This window comes from Salvelinus fontinalis, chromosome 18 (genome assembly GCF_029448725.1).
Source record: "Salvelinus fontinalis isolate EN_2023a chromosome 18, ASM2944872v1, whole genome shotgun sequence".
Classification (NCBI taxonomy): Eukaryota; Metazoa; Chordata; class Actinopteri; order Salmoniformes; family Salmonidae; genus Salvelinus; species Salvelinus fontinalis.
In genome coordinates, this window is record NC_074682.1 from 36,858,051 (window position 1) to 36,877,579 (window position 19,529).

Genomic DNA, 19,529 nt, shown 5'->3' on the forward strand with positions numbered 1-19,529 from the left:
CTCCAGTGTTAAATTGCTAAATTGTAATTATTTTGCCACTATGGCCTATTTATTGCCTTACCTCACTAATCTTACTTCATTTGCACACACTGACGTTTCTATTGTTATTGACTGTACGTTTGTTTATTCCATGTGTAACTCTGTGTTGTATGTGTCGCACTGCTTTGCTTTATCTTGGCCAGGTCGCAGTTGTAAATGAGAACTTGTTCTCAAATGGCCTACCTGGTTAACTAAAGGTGAAATAAATTAAATTAAATTAAACACTGGCACACTGCTTCTCACCTCAGAGCCAAAGCTGGGCTTAGGGTTGGTGTGTGTGGGGAGTGTTCCAGGAAGACTGGGTTCCTCAGTGACCTCCTCAGGTACCTTCTCAGCTACCATCTCAGTAACTGTTACCCTCTTAGCCTTCTCTGGCTCTGGTACTGGTGCTGGGATAGAGGAAGGGCTGGGGGATGGAGCACTGGGAGTGTCCACTGAACTAGACCTGAGCAGACATGGTGGAAGAACAGAGAAATTGGTTATTCTTGTGTGTGTGTGTGTGTGTGTGTGTGTGTGTGTGTGTGTGTGTGTGTGTGTGTGTGTGTGTGTGTGTGTGTGTGTGTGTGTGTGTGTGTGTGTGTGTGTGTGTGTGTGTGTGTGTGTGTGTGTGTGTGTCTGTATTAGTACACTCTCATTTGTTCTACCTCTGCTGCACTGTGTCTCTCTCCAGTCTCTGTTCAGCAGTAGAGGCAGTTTGAGCTCTGGGTTGATCTGCCCTCTCCACATCAATCTCACACTTCTTGGGACACAGCACCTGTAGAAGAACAACACATTTAACTTGTTTGGGATAAGGGGCAGCATTTTCACTTTTGGATGAATAGCGTGCCCAGAGTGAACTGCCCCCTACTCAGTCCCAGATGCTAATATATGCATAGTATTATTAGTATTGGATAGAAAACACTCTGAAGTTTCTAAAACAGTTTGAATGATGTCTGTGAGTATAACAGAACTCATATGGCAGGCAAAAACCTGAGAAGAAATCCAAACAGGAAATGGGAAATCTGAGGTTTGTAGTTTTTGAACTCACCCCTATCAAATACACAGTGGGATATGGGTTATTTTGCACTTCCTAAGGCTTCCACTAGATGTCAACCGTCTTTAGAACGTTGTTTCAGGCTGCTCATGTGAAGGGGGGCCGGATGGGAGCTGTTTGACTAAGGGGTCTGCCTACAGCCATGTTCTAAGTCACGCGCTTTCACTTGAGAGGTAGCTCTCGTTCCATTGCTTTTCTACAGACAATGGAATTCTCCGGTTGGAACATTATTTAACTTTTATGATAAAAACATCCTAAAGATTGATTCTATACTTAGTTTGACAAGTTTCTTTGACCTGTAATATAACTTTTTGAACATTTAGTCCTAATGGACCAGATCGCGCTTTTGGATTTGTTTACCAAACGCCCTAACAAAAGAAACTATTGGACATAAATGGACATTATCGAACAAAATAAGCATTTATTGTGGAACTGCGATTCCTGGGAGTGCATTCTGATGAAGATAATCAAAGGTAAGTGAATATTTATAATGCTATTTATGAATAATGTTGACTACCCAACATGGCGGATATTTCTCTGCCTGGTTTGGGCTCTGAGCGCCGTTCTCAGATTATGCTTTTTCTGTAAAGTTTTTTTGAAATCTGACACAGCGGTTGCATTAAGGAGAAGTGTATCTAAATGCATAACACTTGAATTTTCATCAACATTTATAATGAGTATTTCTGTGAATTCATGTGGCTCTCTGCAATATCACTGCATGTTTTGGAACTACTGAACGTAACACGCCAATGTAAAATAAGATTTTTTGATATAAATACGAACTTTACCGAACAAAACATACATGTATTGTGTAACATGAGTGTCATCTGATGAAGATCATCAAAGGTTAGTGATTAATTTTATCGCCATTTGTGCTTTTTGTGACTCCTCTCTTTGGCGGGAAAATGGCTGGGTTTTTCTGTGACTTGGTGGTGACCTAACATAATCGTTTGTGGAGCTTTCGCTGTAAAGCATTTTTGAAATCAGACACTGTGGCTGGATTAACAAGAATTGTATCTTTAAAATGGTGCCTAATACTTGTATGTTTGAGAAATTTGATTTATGAGATTTCTGTTGATTTGTATTTGGCGCCCTGCAATTTCATTGGCTGTTGGTGAGGGGTTCCGCTAGCGGAACAGGGTTCTATAGCGCGGGGTTCTATAGCGCCTCCTACAGAGTAAGATAGTGTTTCTAAAGTACTGTAAGTGCAAGAGTGTGTCTCACCTTCAGTTCAGCCCTCAGTAGAATCTGACTGTCAGGTGAGGCTCCATCCAGTCTCAGCCACTGATCCAGGACCAGATCTGGTTCTGACAGCAGCTCTCTGACTGGTACCACCAGAGAACCCATCGCCTGATCCCAAGCACTGGAGAGCTAGAGAAAGATAAATAAATAGTGAAAGGGTAGGTTTGTGTGGATGAATTGCATTTAACAGTGATTGTGCAAGATGTTTACAGTGAGTGACATTATGTTTTAATTAAACATTATCCATGTTTAGAGCCTCCATCCTGAAGCAGACTGAACTCTCACCTTCACTATGAGAATCTCCTCTCTGGGGTCACGAACCAGGAAGTAGAAAGCCTCTTCCCATCGGGGGGAGTTGGTACGATCACACACCTTCAGAGAGACAGAGAAATTGACTTTCACCACAGATCCTGTTACAAGTCATGCATTTGAGATCTACATGTACGGTTTCTCACCTTGGTTCTGTAGGTTGTCTCCCCCAGAACAAGCTCAGCTCCAGCATTTGGCTCCTTCCCACTCTTCTTCAACTACAAACAAACAGGGATCAAACAATACAACAGTCAAAATCAAACACTGACTGTGAGCAAATAAAAAAAATTAAACATATAAACATTGATGCATAACACATATAACAGCTGCCAAAACTAGACATCAACCTGAAGCCAGAGTTCAAAAGTTCAAAATAGCTCAGTGACAGAGGTGAAGTGGTGAAAGGTCAGAGGTGACTCACAGGCAGTGAGTGGGCTCTGTCCATGTAGACGAAGAGCAGAGCAGCAGAGGGAACAGCCTTGTTCTGGTAGGACTGGAGAGACTGCAGCTGCAGCACCTGGAGCATGGGGAGAAAAGAGTTCAATCACTTTGAAATAACATCAAAACAGGTGGTTAAAAGGATAAAAACGAGTAATAGAATGAGAGAGAGATGGTGAGAAGGGGTACTGAGATGGGGAGAGGTGAGGACAGGGCAAAAGTAACACTGGAAAACTAGAGAGAGGGGCACGGAGGTGTGAAAAATATATAAATTGACGAGACAGAACGGAGGGAAGTAGCACTGACCCGATCCAGTCTGTCTGGTTGTGATTCTGTTGGTACCCACTCCAGTACCAGGTGAAGACGACCTGACTTCACATCATTCAGAATGTACCACTGGAAAAGAGACAAGAAACCACACATCAGACAGTGTACTAAAACTAATACACATTATACAGATGAGTGTACCGACTACCGATGTAAGCGAGTACAGACATCATTTAGTACACGAGCAGAGAGAGATGTAAGCATTACCTGGTCTGTATACTGGGAGTGTATGATGTCTCTCATACTGATGTTACACCTGTACACAGGAGGGAAAAATACAGTCAGAAATCAAACACTTTGACAGGGAACAACATGGCTAACAAAAATACAGGACCCAACCTGGATGTAGACCAAATGGCATCCTATTCTCTACATAGTGCACTAATTAGTGTCAAAAGTAGTGCACTTTATATACGGCATAGGGTTCCATTTGGAACGCAGAGCAGCTCCTCTCACCTGCCCAGAAAGTCATCCTTGTCCATGTCTTCATCATACAGCTCTACCTGGACCTCCGGATCTGACTGTGGGGTCATCACCGTCTGGGGAAACACATCACATTGACTGTAACACTTAGAGAGGAAACTATAAGTAAACCTATAGAGCAGGAGTCATGACAGTCGTTGACAGACAACATGTCATAAATACTTCATATGAATATTGTGTAGAAAGTTCACATTTCTACTCCTATTCATCAGAAAGCAATAGATTGCATGAAACATAATTCCATAAAGAACAGTTTCCAGACTTTCCACAGACAAAGCCCCCAGTTAGATAAAAGAGAGACTACAGCGGATGCAGAGCTAACGTTGAATCAGGTGAGAAATGGCAGACATAACAAGGATGACTCACGTCAGAATGCAATGTTGTGTATACAGTGGGGAGAACAAGTATTTGATACACTGCCGATTTTGCAGGTTTTCCAACTTACAAAGCATGTAGAGGTCTGTAATTTTTTATCATAGGTACACTTCAACTGTGAGAGACGGAATCTAAAAATCCAGAAAATCACATTGTATGATTTTTAAGTATTTGATACATCAGAAAAGCAGAACTTAATATTTGGTACAGAAACCTTTGTTTGCAATTACAGAGATCATACGTTTCCTGTAGTTCTTGACCAGGTTTGCACACACTGCAGCAGGGATTTTGGCCCACTCCTCCATACAGACCTTCTCCAGATCCTTCAGGTTTCGGGGCTGTCGCTGGGCAATACGAACTTTCAGCTCCCTCCATAGATTTTCTATTGGGTTCAGGTCTGGAGACTGGCTAGGCCACTCCAGGACCTTGAAATGCTTCTTACGGAGCCACTCCTTAGATGCCCTGGCTGTGTGTTTCGGGTCGTTGTCATGCTGGAAGACCCAGCCACGACCCATCTTCAATGCTCTTACTGAGGGAAGGAGGTTGTTGGCCAAGATCTCGCGATACATGGCCCCATCCATCCTCCCCTCAATACGGTGCAGTCGTCCTGTCCCCTTTGCAGAAAATCATCCCCAAAGAATGATGTTTCCACCTCCATGCTTCACGGTTGGGATGGTGTTCTTGGGGTTGTACTCATCCTTCTTCTTCCTCCAAACACGGCGAGTGGAGTTTAGACCAAAAAGCTCTATTTTTGTCTCAACAGACCACATGACCTTCTCCCATTCCTCCTCTGAATCATCCAGATGGTCATTGGCAAACTTCAGACGGGCCTGGACATGCGCTGGCTTGAGCAGGGGGACCTTGCGTGCGCAGCAGGATTTTAATCCATGACGGCATAGTGTGTTACTAATGGTTTTCTTTGAGACTGTGGTCCCAGCTCTCTTCAGGTCATTAACCAGGTCCTGCCGTGTAGTTCTGGGCTGATCCCTCACCTTCCTCATGATCATTGATGCCCCACGAGGTGAGATCTTGCACGGAGCCCCAGACCGAGGGTGATTGACCGTCATCTTGAACTTCTTCCATTTTCTAATAATTGCACCAACAGTTGTTGCCTTCTCACCAACCTGCTTGCCTATTGTCCTGTAGCCCATCCCAGCCTTGTGCAGGTCTACAATTTTATCCCTGATGTCCTTACACAGCTCTCTGGTCTTGGCCATTGTGGAGAGGTTGGAGTCTGTTTGATTGAGTGTGTGGACAGCTGTCTTTTATACAGGTAACAAGTTCAAACAGGCGCAGTTAATACAGGTAATGAGTGTAGAACATGAGGGCTTCTTAAAGAAAAACTAACAGGTCTGTGAGAGCCGGAATTCTTACTGGTTGGTAGGTGATCAAATACTTATGTCATGCAATAAAATGCAAATTAATTACTTAAAAATCATACAATGTGATTTTCTGGATTTTTGTTTTAGATTCTGTCTCTCACAGTTGAAGTGTACCTATGATAAAAATCACAGACCTCTACTTGTTTTAACAAAGTTTAGCGGTAGCTTTTGGGATTAATTTGTCTGCAGGTAGAACGAGTGGATTACCGAAATCGATGACACCAACTAAACTGACTTTGAGGGATATAAAGAAGGATTTTATCTAACAAACGATCATTCATGTTGTAGCTGGGACCCTTTGGATTGCAAACAGTAAGTGATTTAATAAATCGCTATTTGTGAATTTATGACGCCTGTCCTGGTTGAAAAATATGTTGATGTGTGGTGCCGTCCTCAAACAATCACATGGTATGCTTTCGCTGTAAAGCCTATTGTAAATCGGACAATGCAGTTAGATTAACAACAATTTAAGCTTTTAACCGATATAAGATACTTGTATCTTCATAAATGTTTAATATTATGATTATTTATTTTGAATTGCGCGCCCTTCATTTATTTTCAACTCGAAGGCAAATAAGGTCAGGAAATGTATGGGTCTTTTGTGGCTGAGGATGGCTGAGGACACTCCAGAGTGATGATGTCATTGACATAAGGGATGACATCACAATGCCGATGATTTCAAGGATTCCATTTAACAGAAAGCTATTCAGATTAGAATTTCAAGTAAATTGTGTTGTTTTTATTGTTGAGATATATTAACAGATAGCGTAGGTATTAATGCATGTTTGGGTTGAATACAGATTTTGTATCATAGTTGACATATTTGCAATTTAAAAGATGAGGACAAAGAGAGAGAGAGAGATACTGAGAAACAGAGAGAGAGAAAAAAGGAGGCGGCAAGGGTTGGATAGACAGAGAGAGGCGAGACAGAGAAAGCTAGAGAAGGATAGGGAGGGAAAGAAACATCCCAAAATTACCAAGAAAGAAAAGTTGAAGGATAGAAGGATGACGGAGCTAAGACAGAACACCTTGGAGAGAGCAAGGTGGGACGAGATTAAGAAAGAACAGGAGGAAGAGTGGGAGAGATTTGAAGAGAGACAAAGGGAGGAGAGATAGAAGATGATGAAGACACAGATAGCCAAGCAGACCCGGATTCTGGAAGAGCAGAGACACTGCGAGATGAAGAGAGAGTGGGAGGAGGACCGGCTGAGAAAGCTGGATGCAGTCACAAACGAATAACAGGCAGACGTGGTCTAAACTATTAGAGTTTTAGCAACCAGGAAATGGCAGAGCGATTTCTGCATAGTGCAACTTTAAGGAGAAAAACAGAAGAAAATGTTACACACCTACTACAATAGGTACAAAAAGGAGACAAGGAGGTCTACAACTGGTGTTTGGGAAACTACGTTGGTGAGACCCGCGCAGAGCGGGAAGAAAAGAAGAGGAACAAGCTCCTGAAGACCGAAGCAAACCGACAGAAGGTCGAGGGGCAATGGCTCGAGTGGGAGAAATCCAAAGCCAAAAAGAAACAGATAAAGAAAATGCAGGAGAGGACCAAATACAATTGACTATGGAAAAACATCAAGGTAAATGTTACAGCTGTATTATGTAACTTTTTGGGCGACCCAACCAAAATCACATAGAAATGTGTGTCACTATTTCTATGCTTCCCGTTCTTAAGTTTCGTTTTTGCGTCTTTTACTTTCGGTTTGGTACACCAGCTTCAAAGACCTAAAACAAGGAAGTCATATTGAGACTTAACTCTCTTCTACAAATGAGCCCTGCACGATACAAAAACAAGCACATACAACAGGCAAGTATCGAAAAAAAACTAATATAGACAATGTACACATTAAGATACAAAACCCAGTCAATTAAAACCAACACATTCTTCATTATAAAAATCCTCTGTCAGCTGTCTGAATTGACCTAGGGCCTTCCAAGTATCCAATCCAAATGTCTTTTGGCGATTATTCCAAACAGGGTGCAAGGCAATTAGAGGCAGATTTATCTAACTCTGTAGACACCAAAGGACTAAAAACCAACTCTGTGAACGAGTTTGATAACTTGTCATTTGAAATCTTAACAGTAATGTTAGGTAAGTCTGATGCTTATGGAGCAGGGCTTTGTAAACAAAAAGAGCGTAATGATGTGATCTACGTGACTTTAAAGAGGTCCAGCCAACCTTTTGGTAAAGAATGCAGTAATGAAGAATAAAACTGTCTCCTGTGATAAAACGAAGAGTGCTATGACAAACTGCATCCAGGGGTTTAAGAGTAGTGGCAGCAGCACATTGATGAATAGTATCACCATAATCAAGAACAGATAGAAAGAATGACTGCACAATCTGCTTCCTGCTGACGTGAGAGAGGCAAGATCTGTTTCTATAAAATAAAAACACTTTAAATGTTAGATATTAACAAGCCCAAAATACAATATTTTTGGTTACGTGAAATATATTTCACAGCTGTTTAGATGGTACAGTGATTCTTTACACTATACTTGCTTGTTTTGTCACATAAACTGAAATTAGGCAAACTGCTAGAATTTGTGCACGCAGGAAATGGCAGAGCGACTTCTGCATAGTGCATATTTGAATTTAAGATTGGGTTTTGTGTCAACAGTCACTTGTGGACTCTACTACTGAGTTAAGTGAACGCATCAACTGTAATCAGGCTAGTTGTTGTACCTCAGCTATGTGAAAATACACTGTATTCATTCTAATTTACCCTTAACACTTCTCCCCTTCGGTGTTCTATTTTTCAGCTCTGGTGTTTTAGAAGACTGATATCTTCTTCTTACTCTTCATCGTATTCTTTATCTTTTGCTATACAGTACTATCAGCATTATTAATGACAAATTGCAATATTGTCACTTTGGCTTTGTTCCATATTCTGTTAGACAGGATGGATGGTTCACTTAATGACATGCCAAATATTGCTACTGAAAACCTCCATACCTCAAACATCTCGTTCCAGGTGGGGTTGAGGTTCTCCTTGATCACATGACTCTTAAACTTGACCCATCCGATGTTGATCTTGACGTACGGGTCACTCTTGCCCTTCTTCAGGCCCCCCATCAGGTTGTCCTTGGCGATTAGATTCTGGGCCTCCAGTAGGTGGATTCTCAGCACCCCCTAAAAAAAAACACTAGTAACAAGACTGTACAAAACACAGCATTGTAGCATGAAAAACATGATTCACACAATACATAGTATTAAATATCTTATTCACACAGTAAATGGTACTGCTCTGCTATGAAAAGCCAACTGACATTTAATCCTGAGGTACTGACCTGTAGAACCCTCTACAGCCACTGTGATGATTATTTGAACCTGCTGGTCATCTATGAACATCTTGAAGAACAATCTGGCCTTGACGGCCATATACTCTTAGAATCTCCACCCGGCACAGCCAGAAAAGGACTGGCCAACCCTCACAGCCTTGTTCTTTGGCTCCTGCCTCACATTAAGCATCTCCAATCCAAAATTAAATCTAGAACCGGCTTCCTATTCCACAACAAAGCATCCTTCACTCATGCTGCCAAACATACCCTCGTAAAACTGACTATCCTACCGATCCTTGACTTCAGCGATGTCATTTACAAAATAGCCTCCAACACTCTACTCAGCAAATTGGATTCAGTCTATCACAGTGCCATCCATTTTGTCACCAAAGCCCCATATACTACCCACCACTGCGACCTGTATGCTCTCGTTGGCTGGCCCTCGCTTCATATTCGTCGCCAAACCCACTGGCTCAAGGTCATCTATAAGTCTTTGCTAGGTAAAGCCCCGCCTTATCTCAGCTCACTGGTCACCAAAGCAGCACCCACCCGTAGCACACACTCCAGCAAGTATATTTCACTGGTCATCCACAAAGCCAACTCCCCCTTTGGCCGCCTTTCCTTCCAGTTCTCTGCTGCCAATGACTGGAACGAATTGCAAAAACCACTGAAGCTGGAGACTCATATCTCTCCTAAAGGGAACACTAAAATAACACATCCTAGATCTGAATGAATGAAATATTCTTATTAAATACTTTTTTCTTTACATAGTTGAATGTGCTGACAACAAAATCATACAAAAATTATCAATGGAAATCAAATTTATCAACCCATGGAGGTCTGGATTTGGAGTCACACTCAAAATTAAAGTGGAAAACCACACTACAGGCTGATCCAACTTTGATGTAATGTCCTTAAAACAAGTCAAAATGAGGCTCAGTAGTGTGTGTGGCCTCCACGTGCCTGTATGACCTCCCTACAACGCCTGGGCATGCTCCTGATGAGGTGGCGGATGGTCTCCTGAGGGATATCCTCCCAGACCTGGACTAAAGCATCTGCCAACTCCTGGACAGTCTGTGGTGCAACGTGGCGTTGGTGGATGGAGCGAGACATGATGTCCCAGATGTGCTCAATTGGATTCAGGTCTGGGGAACGGGCGGGCCAGTCCATAGCATCAATGCCTTCCTCTTGCAGGAACTGCTGACACACTCCAGCCACATGAGGTCTAGCATTGTCTTGCATTAGGAGGAACCCAGGGCCAACCGCACCAGCATATGGTCTCACAAGGGGTCTGAGGATCTCATCTCGGTACCTAATGGCAGTCAGGCTACCTCTGGCGAGCACATGGAGGGCTGTGCGGCCCCCAAAGAAATGCCACCCCACACCATGACTGACCCACCGCCAAACCGGTCATGCTGGAGGATGTTGCAGGCAGCAGAACGTTCTCCACGGCGTCTCCAGACTCTGTCACGTCTGTCACATGTGCTCAGTGTGAACCTGCTTTCATCTGTGAAGAGCACAGGGCGCCAGTGGCGAATTTGTCAATCTTGGTGTTCTCTGGCAAATGCCAAACGTCTTGCACGGTGTTGGGCTGTAAGCACAACCCCCACCTGTGGACATCGGGCCCTCATACCACCCTCATGGAGTCTGTTTATGACCGTTTGAGCAGACACATGCACATTTGTGGCCTGCTGGAGGTCATTTTGCAGGGCTCTGGCAGTGCTCCTCCTGCTCCTCCTTGCAAAAAGGCGGAGGTAGCGGTCCTGCTGCTGGGTTGTTGCCCTCCTACGGCCTCCTCCACGTCTCCTGATGTACTGGCCTGTCTCCTGGTAGCGCCTCCATGCTCTGGACACTACGCTGACAGACACAGCAAACCTTCTTGCCACAGCTCGCATTGATGTGCCATCCTGGATGAACTGCACTACCTGAGCCACTTGTGTGGGTTGTAGACTCCGTCTCATGCTACCACTAGAGTGAAAGCACCGCCAGCATTCAAAAGTGAGCAAAACATCAGCCAGGAAGCATAGGAACTGAGAAGTGGTCTGTGGTCATCACCTGCAGAACCACTCCTTTATTGGGGGTGTCTTGCTAGTTGCCTATAATTTCCACCTTTTGTCTATTCCATTTGCACAACAGCATGTGAAATTTATTGTCAATCAGTGTTGCTTCCTAAGTGGACAGTTTGATTTCACAGAAGTGTGATTGACTTGGAGTTACATTGTGTTGTTTAAGTGTTCCCTTTATTTTTTTGAGCAGTGTATATTTTTTGCTCCTTTGCACCCCAGTATCTCTACTTGCACATTCATCTTCTGCACATCTATCACTCCAGTGTTAAATTGCTAAATTGTAATTATTTTGCCACTATGGCCTATTTATTGCCTTACCTCACTAATCTTACTTCATTTGCACACACTGACGTTTCTATTGTTATTGACTGTACGTTTGTTTATTCCATGTGTAACTCTGTGTTGTATGTGTCGCACTGCTTTGCTTTATCTTGGCCAGGTCGCAGTTGTAAATGAGAACTTGTTCTCAAATGGCCTACCTGGTTAACTAAAGGTGAAATAAATTAAATTAAATTAAACACTGGCACACTGCTTCTCACCTCAGAGCCAAAGCTGGGCTTAGGGTTGGTGTGTGTGGGGAGTGTTCCAGGAAGACTGGGTTCCTCAGTGACCTCCTCAGGTACCTTCTCAGCTACCATCTCAGTAACTGTTACCCTCTTAGCCTTCTCTGGCTCTGGTACTGGTGCTGGGATAGAGGAAGGGCTGGGGGATGGAGCACTGGGAGTGTCCACTGAACTAGACCTGAGCAGACATGGTGGAAGAACAGAGAAATTGGTTATTCTTGTGTGTGTGTGTGTGTGTGTGTGTGTGTGTGTGTGTGTGTGTGTGTGTGTGTTTGTGTGTGTGTGTGTGTGTGTGTGTGTGTGTGTGTGTGTGTGTGTGTGTGTGTGTGTGTGTGTGTGTGTGTGTGTGTGTGTGTGTGTGTGTGTGTGTGTGTGTGTGTGTGTGTCTGTATTAGTACACTCTCATTTGTTCTACCTCTGCTGCACTGTGTCTCTCTCCAGTCTCTGTTCAGCAGTAGAGGCAGCTCGAGCTCTGGGTTGATCTGCCCTCTCCACATCAATCTCACACTTCTTGGGACACAGCACCTGCAGAAGAACAACACATTTAATAACTCCACCATACAACCTTATTACAAAACATCATGTATTGAATCAATGCACAACTATAGTGCCTCCTACAAAGTAAGATAGTGTTTCTAAAGTACTGTAAGTGCAAGAGTGTGTCTCACCTTCAGTTCAGCCCTCAGTAGAATCTGACTGTCAGGTGAGGCTCCATCCAGTCTCAGCCACTGATCCAGGACCAGATCTGGTTCTGACAGCAGCTCTCTGACTGGTACCACCAGAGAACCAATAGGCAAGGTCCAACTGTGAGACAACTAGTATAAGAGAAAATGGAAGAAGGATGGATGACAGCGTAATGTAGCACCCTTTTATAAAAGCACACATCTTTAAGCTCTTATCTAAAAAGTAACATACACACTCACCTTCACTATGAGGATCTCCTCTCTGGGGTCATGAACCAGGAAGTAAAAAGCTTCGTCCCACTGGGGTGAGATGGTGCGATCACACACCTTAAGAGACATAGAAAGGAGGCATGAGCTGTAATTCACTATCATAAACCTGCTCCTTTCCAATAAATATCTCTATCAGTCTTATTCTGGTGACATAATCATTGATGCTTGGCTGCCGTTTGACAAATAAAAATAATCTAATCATGTAGACTAGCCTACCCGCATTGTATCTACGAGCTGTTGGCTACAGCGCACTTGCCAAAATCAGAGTGGGCACACTAGCTATATAACGGCAAAAAAATGGGTGAGAAAACCCTCAGTAGAGTTGAAAATGCGATGGAAACCCATTTCACTTTTTTTGGTACATGGGATTTTAACTGCAAATGGTATTTTATGTAATTGATGATTACTTGGGTTCTGCCAGCTGTGTGCATGTGGGCAGGATTAAAATAAATAATCCTAACACAATGAAAACTGTTACGGTATCCTTAATTCCGTGACATACCATTTTTTCCCTTTAATCTCACAAATCTCAGTTTTGGACAAGACTGACTTTATGAACAAAATGTTTTTATTAACACTTTGTAGTCAAAAACATGATTTGCTTTTTAGGGGCAGACCCTCTTTAAGGACACATTGAATGGTTTTACAGTGTCATATGTCAATTTTAAACAGAACATATTGCATGAGTTATCTTTCTCACCGTCGTTTTATGGGAGGTCCCCCCGACAACAAGTTCAGCTCCCACTTTTGGCTCCTTCCCACTCTTCTTCAGCTAGAAGCACACCACAATGAACAAACACACACACACTCGATGTGCACAAAAATAAACACCGTATTCATATGCAAAATAGAATGAGTCTTCTAAACATAACAAACATAACATCATTATCATAAGCCCTGCACACAAAATCATGAGATCCCTTCCAAACTGAGAAAGAGGTAGATTAGACGCACAGGTAGGCCGTCAGCCCTCTCCACAAACACAAACAGTAGAGCCATGGATGGAAAGACTTTGTTGTGGTAGGACTGCCTGGACTGGAACTGGAACACCTGAGGGAAATGTAAACAGGTCACTGGGACTGTATAGCACTGTGTTTCAGGATGCATTACTCTACTGTTTTCTACTGCATATTATACTGAACAAAAACATAAACACAACATACAACAATTTCAAAAATTGTTCTGAGTTACAGTTCATATAAGGAAATTATTCAATTGAAATGAATTCATTAGGCCCTAATCTATGGATTGCACATGACTGGGCAGGGGTGCAGTGATTGGAGGGCCTGGGAGGACATAGGCCCACCCATCGGGGAGCCAGGCCCAGCCAATTAGAATTAGTTTCCCCCCACAAAAGGGCTTTATTACCAACAGAAATACTCCTCAGCACCAGAGCCGGATGTGGAGGTCCTGGGCTGGCGAGGTTACACGTGGTCTGCGATTGAGGCCGGATGGACCTACTATCAAATTCTCTAAAACAACATTGGAGGCAGCTTATTGTAAAAAAATGAACATTCAATTCTCTTGCAACAGCTCCGGTGGACATTCCTGAAGTCAGTGTGCCAACTGCATGTTCCATCAAAACTTAAGACATCTGTGGCATTATAAAGTGGCCTTTTATTGTCCCCAGCATAAGGTGCACCTGTGTAATGATCATGCTTTTTAATCAGTTTGTTGATATGCCACACCTGTCAGGTGGATGGATTATCTTGGCAAAGGAGAAATGCTCACTAACAGGGATATAAACAAATTTGTGCACAAAATTTGAGAGAAATAAGCTTTTTGTGCGTATGGAACATTTCTGTGATTTTTTATTTCAGCTCATGAAACACGGGACCAATACTTTACATGTTGCGTTTATATTTTTGTTCAGTGTATATTGTTATGTTTTGTACTCAGGTATCATTTGCAAAACAGATTCTATGATCTCAACATGATCTCCTTAATAACTCCTAAATTACAGTGCATTTGGAAAGTATTCAGACCCCTTGACTTTTTCCACATTTTGTTACATTACAGCCTTATTCTAAAATGGATTAAATCGTTTTTCCCCCCTCATCAATCTACACACATTATTTAGCAAAAATGTCTAAAAACCTGTTTTCGCTTTGTCATTATGGGGTAGTGTGCTTTTTGTAAATACATTTTACAAAAAGGCTGTAACAAAGAAAAAAAATGAAAAAGGAAAGGGTCTGAATACTTGCTGAATGCACTGTATGTGTATAAGGATATATTACTCTACTGTTGAATACTGCTAATATTTGGGGGACGAATTTCAAACTGGAAGAATAGGACTGACCTGATCCAGTATGTCTGGTTGTGATACTGTTGGTACCCACTCCAGTACCAGGTGAACACGACCTGACTTCACATCATTCAGAATGTACCACTGGAAAAGAGAGACAACAACTCACAGTGTAGCCTACCATTGAAACAGGGTAACTAAAAAGCTTTCACATAGGATGGTAAAGTTCAACATTCAGTACAGTGATTGGTTTGTTTAAATTAGAGTGCGTTGTCATGTCAACTCCATTGCAGGCAGGTAGATCTCACCTGGTCAGTGTATTGAGAGGTGATGATATCCTTCAGACTGATCTTCAACCTGTAACAGTACATCACTATCAGAGAACAAACTACTTAGAGAGCCAACTACTGTACAAACATATGTAATATGGAGCAAAAATAAATCTATGGGAGTAGTTACATGTCCCTGCCATAGAAACCTATCTAATTCCCAGAGACTGTTTGCATCCCAAATGGCACCCTAAAGTAGTGCACTATATATAGACTAGGATGCCATTTGGGTCACAGCCTGCATACCTTCCCATGAAGTCATCCTTCATGTCCATGTCCTTATCAAACAGCTCTACATGCAGCTCCTGGCCAGGCAGTGTGGTCAGAACCACCTGGGAGACAACACAACAACAGCTTCAGTAAGGGCAGTATTGTACATACTAAAACTGGAAACACACAGGGAAACAATGATAATAGGCAAGTCCTCAGTTTAAGCCTGCTGTCCTGGTTGTTGAGCACTCATTCTATGGTTCTACTGTTTACTGAAGTGCAGAGACCTCCTTGAACTCATTATTACCCTACAGTGGCATGAGTGTCCGTTTTGAACAATGGCTTTGTTTGTTTGGTTAAAAATATCTGATTTGAAATTAAGATTATATTTCACAAGATTTGATTTATTGGGTCGACCAAATAAAATCATGGCCATTATGTAATATCCTACCTCATACATCTCGTTCCAGGTGGGGTTGAGGTTCCTATTGATGACCCGGCTTTCAAAGGTCTCACCCCCAATGTTGATCTTGACATAGGGGTCACTCTTGCCCTTCACCATGCCCCCCATCATGTTGTCCTTGGGGACCAGATCTTGGCCCTCTAGAAGGTGGATTCTCAGCACCCCCTAAAACAACAAAACACTTTACTTCATCACAGACTTACATTCTTCAACATTGCTATCTCATAACATGGCATTATTTACCTCTGTGGCAAAGCTGGGGTCAGGGGAGGTCTGTTGGGGGCGTATCTTTGAGAGACCTGCTGCTAGGTAGGCTGCTTCTGTAGAGGAAGTGGGGATGTTTTCCTCATCTAACCATAACACCTGAAAAGAAAGAAAGAAAGAAAGAGAGAGATAGATAGATAGAATAATACATTACATAGGCCAAACTGAGCAATTTGTTTTTAGACGTGCATCAACCTGTAGGTTGGGATTGAGAGGAAGTACCAGTCCTTACCCTGAGTACAGTGTTGATGTAGATGCGGCTGGCAGGACCAGATTTGTCTAGCTGGAACCACTGGTCCAGAGACAGGTTGGGGCCCGACAGCAGGCGGGACAGAGGGATGGACAGACTACCTAGAGTCTGTATCCGGTCATTGTCCTTCACCTGAGACAAACATGGGAGGATAGTGAGAATGTTGAGTGAAGAATACAAACAGAGGAAAGAGACAGTGGTCATTGAACAGAATGCTATGTGGAAAAAACAGACATAAATGCAGCATTCATTAAATGAACATGATGACAAATGGGTGCAGAACATGTTATCCAATGGAGTTAGAATATCAAGATACCTGAATGTCTATTGACTGCTTGTGTGGATCTGGGATAAAGAAGGTGAAGGCATCTTCCCACGTTGGGTTGATGGTCGTCCAACAGGTCTAAGAGCAACGTGAAGCAAAATTGAGAGTGAAATAGGAGGGAGTTTGACTTCAAAGCAAAGATAGTCTACTACTGTGGTAGCACTGTTTGGTCCTTTTCTCCACTATAGGAGCTGAATGGAATAAGTCTCGTAAGTCACTGCTCTGGTAGTCTTACCCTGCTCTCTTGAGTGATGTCCTGCACAGACAACTGCACCATGGGACTAGGTTCTTTATTGCCCTTCTTCATCTAAAACACAAACATAGAAACACACATTGAAATATAAGGCAAACACAAACAACCAACATTAACAACACAACGGGGGGGTTTGTTCCGGCCCAGCATTAACACAACCGATTAGTGTGGCGCGATTAACCAACATTTCATTTTTTCCCAGTTGTTAAAAAAATGACTTGACTGACGTCGGTTCAATTACTTGAATTCCCTTATATAAACACAAAATTGTATTAATATTTTTATTATTTTGCCTTTATTTAACCAGGTAAGCTAGTTGAGAACAAGTTCTCATTTACAACTGCGACCTGGCCAAGATAAAGCAAAGCAGTGCAACAGAAACAACAACACAGAGTTACACATGGAATAAACAAGCGTACAGTCAATAATACAATAGGGGAAAAAAGAAAGTCTAAATACAGTGTGTGCAAATGGCGTGAGGAGGGAAGGCAATAAATAGGGCATAGTAGCAAAGTAATTACAATTTAGCAAATTAACACTGGAGTGATAGATGAGCAGATGATGGTGTGTAAGTAGTGATACTGGTGTGCAAATGAGCAGCAAAGTAAATAAAAACAATATGGGGATGAGGTAGGTAGATTGGGTGGGCTATTTACAGATGGGCTGTGTACAGCTGCAGCGATTGGTTAGCTGCTCAGATAGCTGATGTTTAAAGTTAGTGAGGGAGATATAAGTCTCCAACTTCAGTGATTTTTGCAATTCGCTCCAGTCACTGGCTGCAGAGAACTGGAAGGAAACGTGGCCAAAGGAGGTGTTGGCTTTGTGGATGACCAGTGAGATATACCTGCTGGAGCGCATGCTACGGGTGGGTGTTGTTATCATGACCAGTGAGCTGAGATAAGGCAGAGCTTTACCTAGCAAAGACTTATAGCTGACCTGGAGCCAGTGGGTCTGGCAACGAATATGTAGCGAGGGCCAGCCGACTAGAGCATACAGGTCGCAGTGGTGGGTGGTGTAAGGCGCTTTGGTAACAAAACGGATGGCACTGTGATAGACTGCATCCAATTTGCTGAGTAGAGTATTGGAAGCTATTTTGTAGATGACATCGCCGAAGTCGAGGATCGGTAGGATAGTCAGTTTTACGAGCGTATGTTTGGCAGAGTGAGTGAAGGAGGCTTTGTTGTGAAATAGAAAGCCGATTCTCGATTTGATTTTGGATTGGAGATGCTTAATATGAGTCTGGAAGGAGAGTTTACAGTCTAGCCAGACACCTAGGTATTTGTAGTTGTCCACATATTCTAAGTCCAAACTGTCCAGAGTAGTGATGCTAGTCGGGCGGGCGGGTGCAAGCAGCGATCGGTTGAAAAGAATGCATTTAGTTTTACTAGCGTTTAAGAGCAGTTGGAGGCCACGGAAGGAGAGTTGAATGGCATTGAAGCTTGTTTGGAGGTTTGTTAACACAGTGTCCGAAGAAGGGCCAGATGTATACAGAATGGTGTCGTCTGCGTAGAGGTGGATCAAGGAATCACCCGCAGCAAGAGCGACATCGTTGATATATACAGAGAAAAGAGAGAACCCTGTGGTACCCCCATAGAGACTGCCAGAGGTCCTGACAGCAGGCCCTCTGATTTGACACACTGAACTCTATCTGAGAAGTAGTTGGTAAACCAGGCGAGGCAGTTATTTGAGAAACCAAGGCTGTTGAGTCTGCCGATTAAGAATACAGTGATTGACAGAGTCGAAGGCCTTGGCCAGGTCGATGAAGACAGCTTCATTGTACTGTCTTTTATCGATGGCGGTTATGATATCGTTTAGTACCTTGAGCGTGGCTGAGGTGCACCCGTGACCAGCTCGGAAACCGGATTGCACAGTGGAGAAGGTACGTGGGATTTGAAATGGTCAGTGGTCTGTTTGTTAACTTGGCTTTCGAAGACTTTAGAAAGGCAGGGCAGGATGGATATAGGTCTGTTACAGTTTCTGTCTAGAGTGTCACCCCCTTTGAAGAGGGGGATGACCCCGGAAGTTAACCCACTGTTCCTAGGCCGTCATTGAAAGTAAGAATTTGTTCTTAACTGGCTTGCCAAGTTAAATAAAGGTGAAGTAAAAAATGTAAAAACATAGGTAAGATGGTCTGGCTGGCTGAATGCTACTGCCTGAGCAGAGAGGAGTTGATGACTTTAAGGAATGATAAATAATAAAGTCATCAAATAAAAACTTGGTAATATACACAACTGAAATATTGTGTTATTTCATAGTAATAAACTCTTTCTCTATTGATGTCTACCTAATGTAGACCTACCAGAGACAATGGAATATTTTCTATGTTTTGGCAATTTAATTTTCACTATTTTTCAGCCTTGAAATTTCCATTAAAAAAGGTCTAAAATCATTGCTATGTCATTATTTAATAATACTGTGATTATCTTTTCATAATCAAACCGAAATCGAACTGACCTCAAAGTACTAATCGCTCAGCACTACAACCAATTCAACTAATCAAATGATTGATGATTAGAATTGATTAGTTAAGACAGTAAAGATGGCGCCGAAGAACATGGCTGACGTTTTACATTCTCCCAACCAATTGTGCAATTTTGTTATTTTTTCTGCATAACTTATTTTTTTACTTATTGTGTACATAATGTTGCTGCTACCGTCTCTTATGTCCAAAAATAACTTCTGGACATCAGAAAAG

The 19,529-nt window shown here is 42.6% G+C and overlaps 1 protein-coding gene across 2 annotated transcripts in view; it reads right to left on the reverse strand.

Annotated features, from left to right (window-relative positions):
- Nucleotides 1-19,529, reverse strand: part of LOC129815440 (uncharacterized) — an 84,395-nt gene that overhangs the window by 46,272 nt on the left and 18,594 nt on the right. For both annotated transcript variants that reach the window (XM_055869277.1, XM_055869276.1), the window contains exons 14-37: nt 16,817-16,888; nt 16,573-16,659; nt 16,239-16,388; nt 15,986-16,105; nt 15,731-15,907; nt 15,316-15,401; nt 15,049-15,097; nt 14,795-14,884; nt 13,450-13,545; nt 13,196-13,267; nt 12,466-12,552; nt 12,211-12,357; nt 11,958-12,067; nt 11,519-11,720; nt 8,588-8,764; nt 3,845-3,927; nt 3,596-3,644; nt 3,368-3,457; nt 3,045-3,140; nt 2,770-2,841; nt 2,600-2,686; nt 2,297-2,443; nt 684-793; nt 283-484 (exon numbers count right to left, since the gene is read on the reverse strand). In XM_055869277.1, coding sequence (XP_055725252.1) covers nt 283-484; nt 684-793; nt 2,297-2,443; nt 2,600-2,686; nt 2,770-2,841; nt 3,045-3,140; nt 3,368-3,457; nt 3,596-3,644; nt 3,845-3,927; nt 8,588-8,764; nt 11,519-11,720; nt 11,958-12,067; nt 12,211-12,357; nt 12,466-12,552; nt 13,196-13,267; nt 13,450-13,545; nt 14,795-14,884; nt 15,049-15,097; nt 15,316-15,401; nt 15,731-15,907; nt 15,986-16,105; nt 16,239-16,388; nt 16,573-16,659; nt 16,817-16,888 — 2,658 coding nt within the window. The remainder of the gene's footprint in view (nt 1-282; nt 485-683; nt 794-2,296; nt 2,444-2,599; nt 2,687-2,769; nt 2,842-3,044; nt 3,141-3,367; nt 3,458-3,595; nt 3,645-3,844; nt 3,928-8,587; nt 8,765-11,518; nt 11,721-11,957; nt 12,068-12,210; nt 12,358-12,465; nt 12,553-13,195; nt 13,268-13,449; nt 13,546-14,794; nt 14,885-15,048; nt 15,098-15,315; nt 15,402-15,730; nt 15,908-15,985; nt 16,106-16,238; nt 16,389-16,572; nt 16,660-16,816; nt 16,889-19,529) is intronic.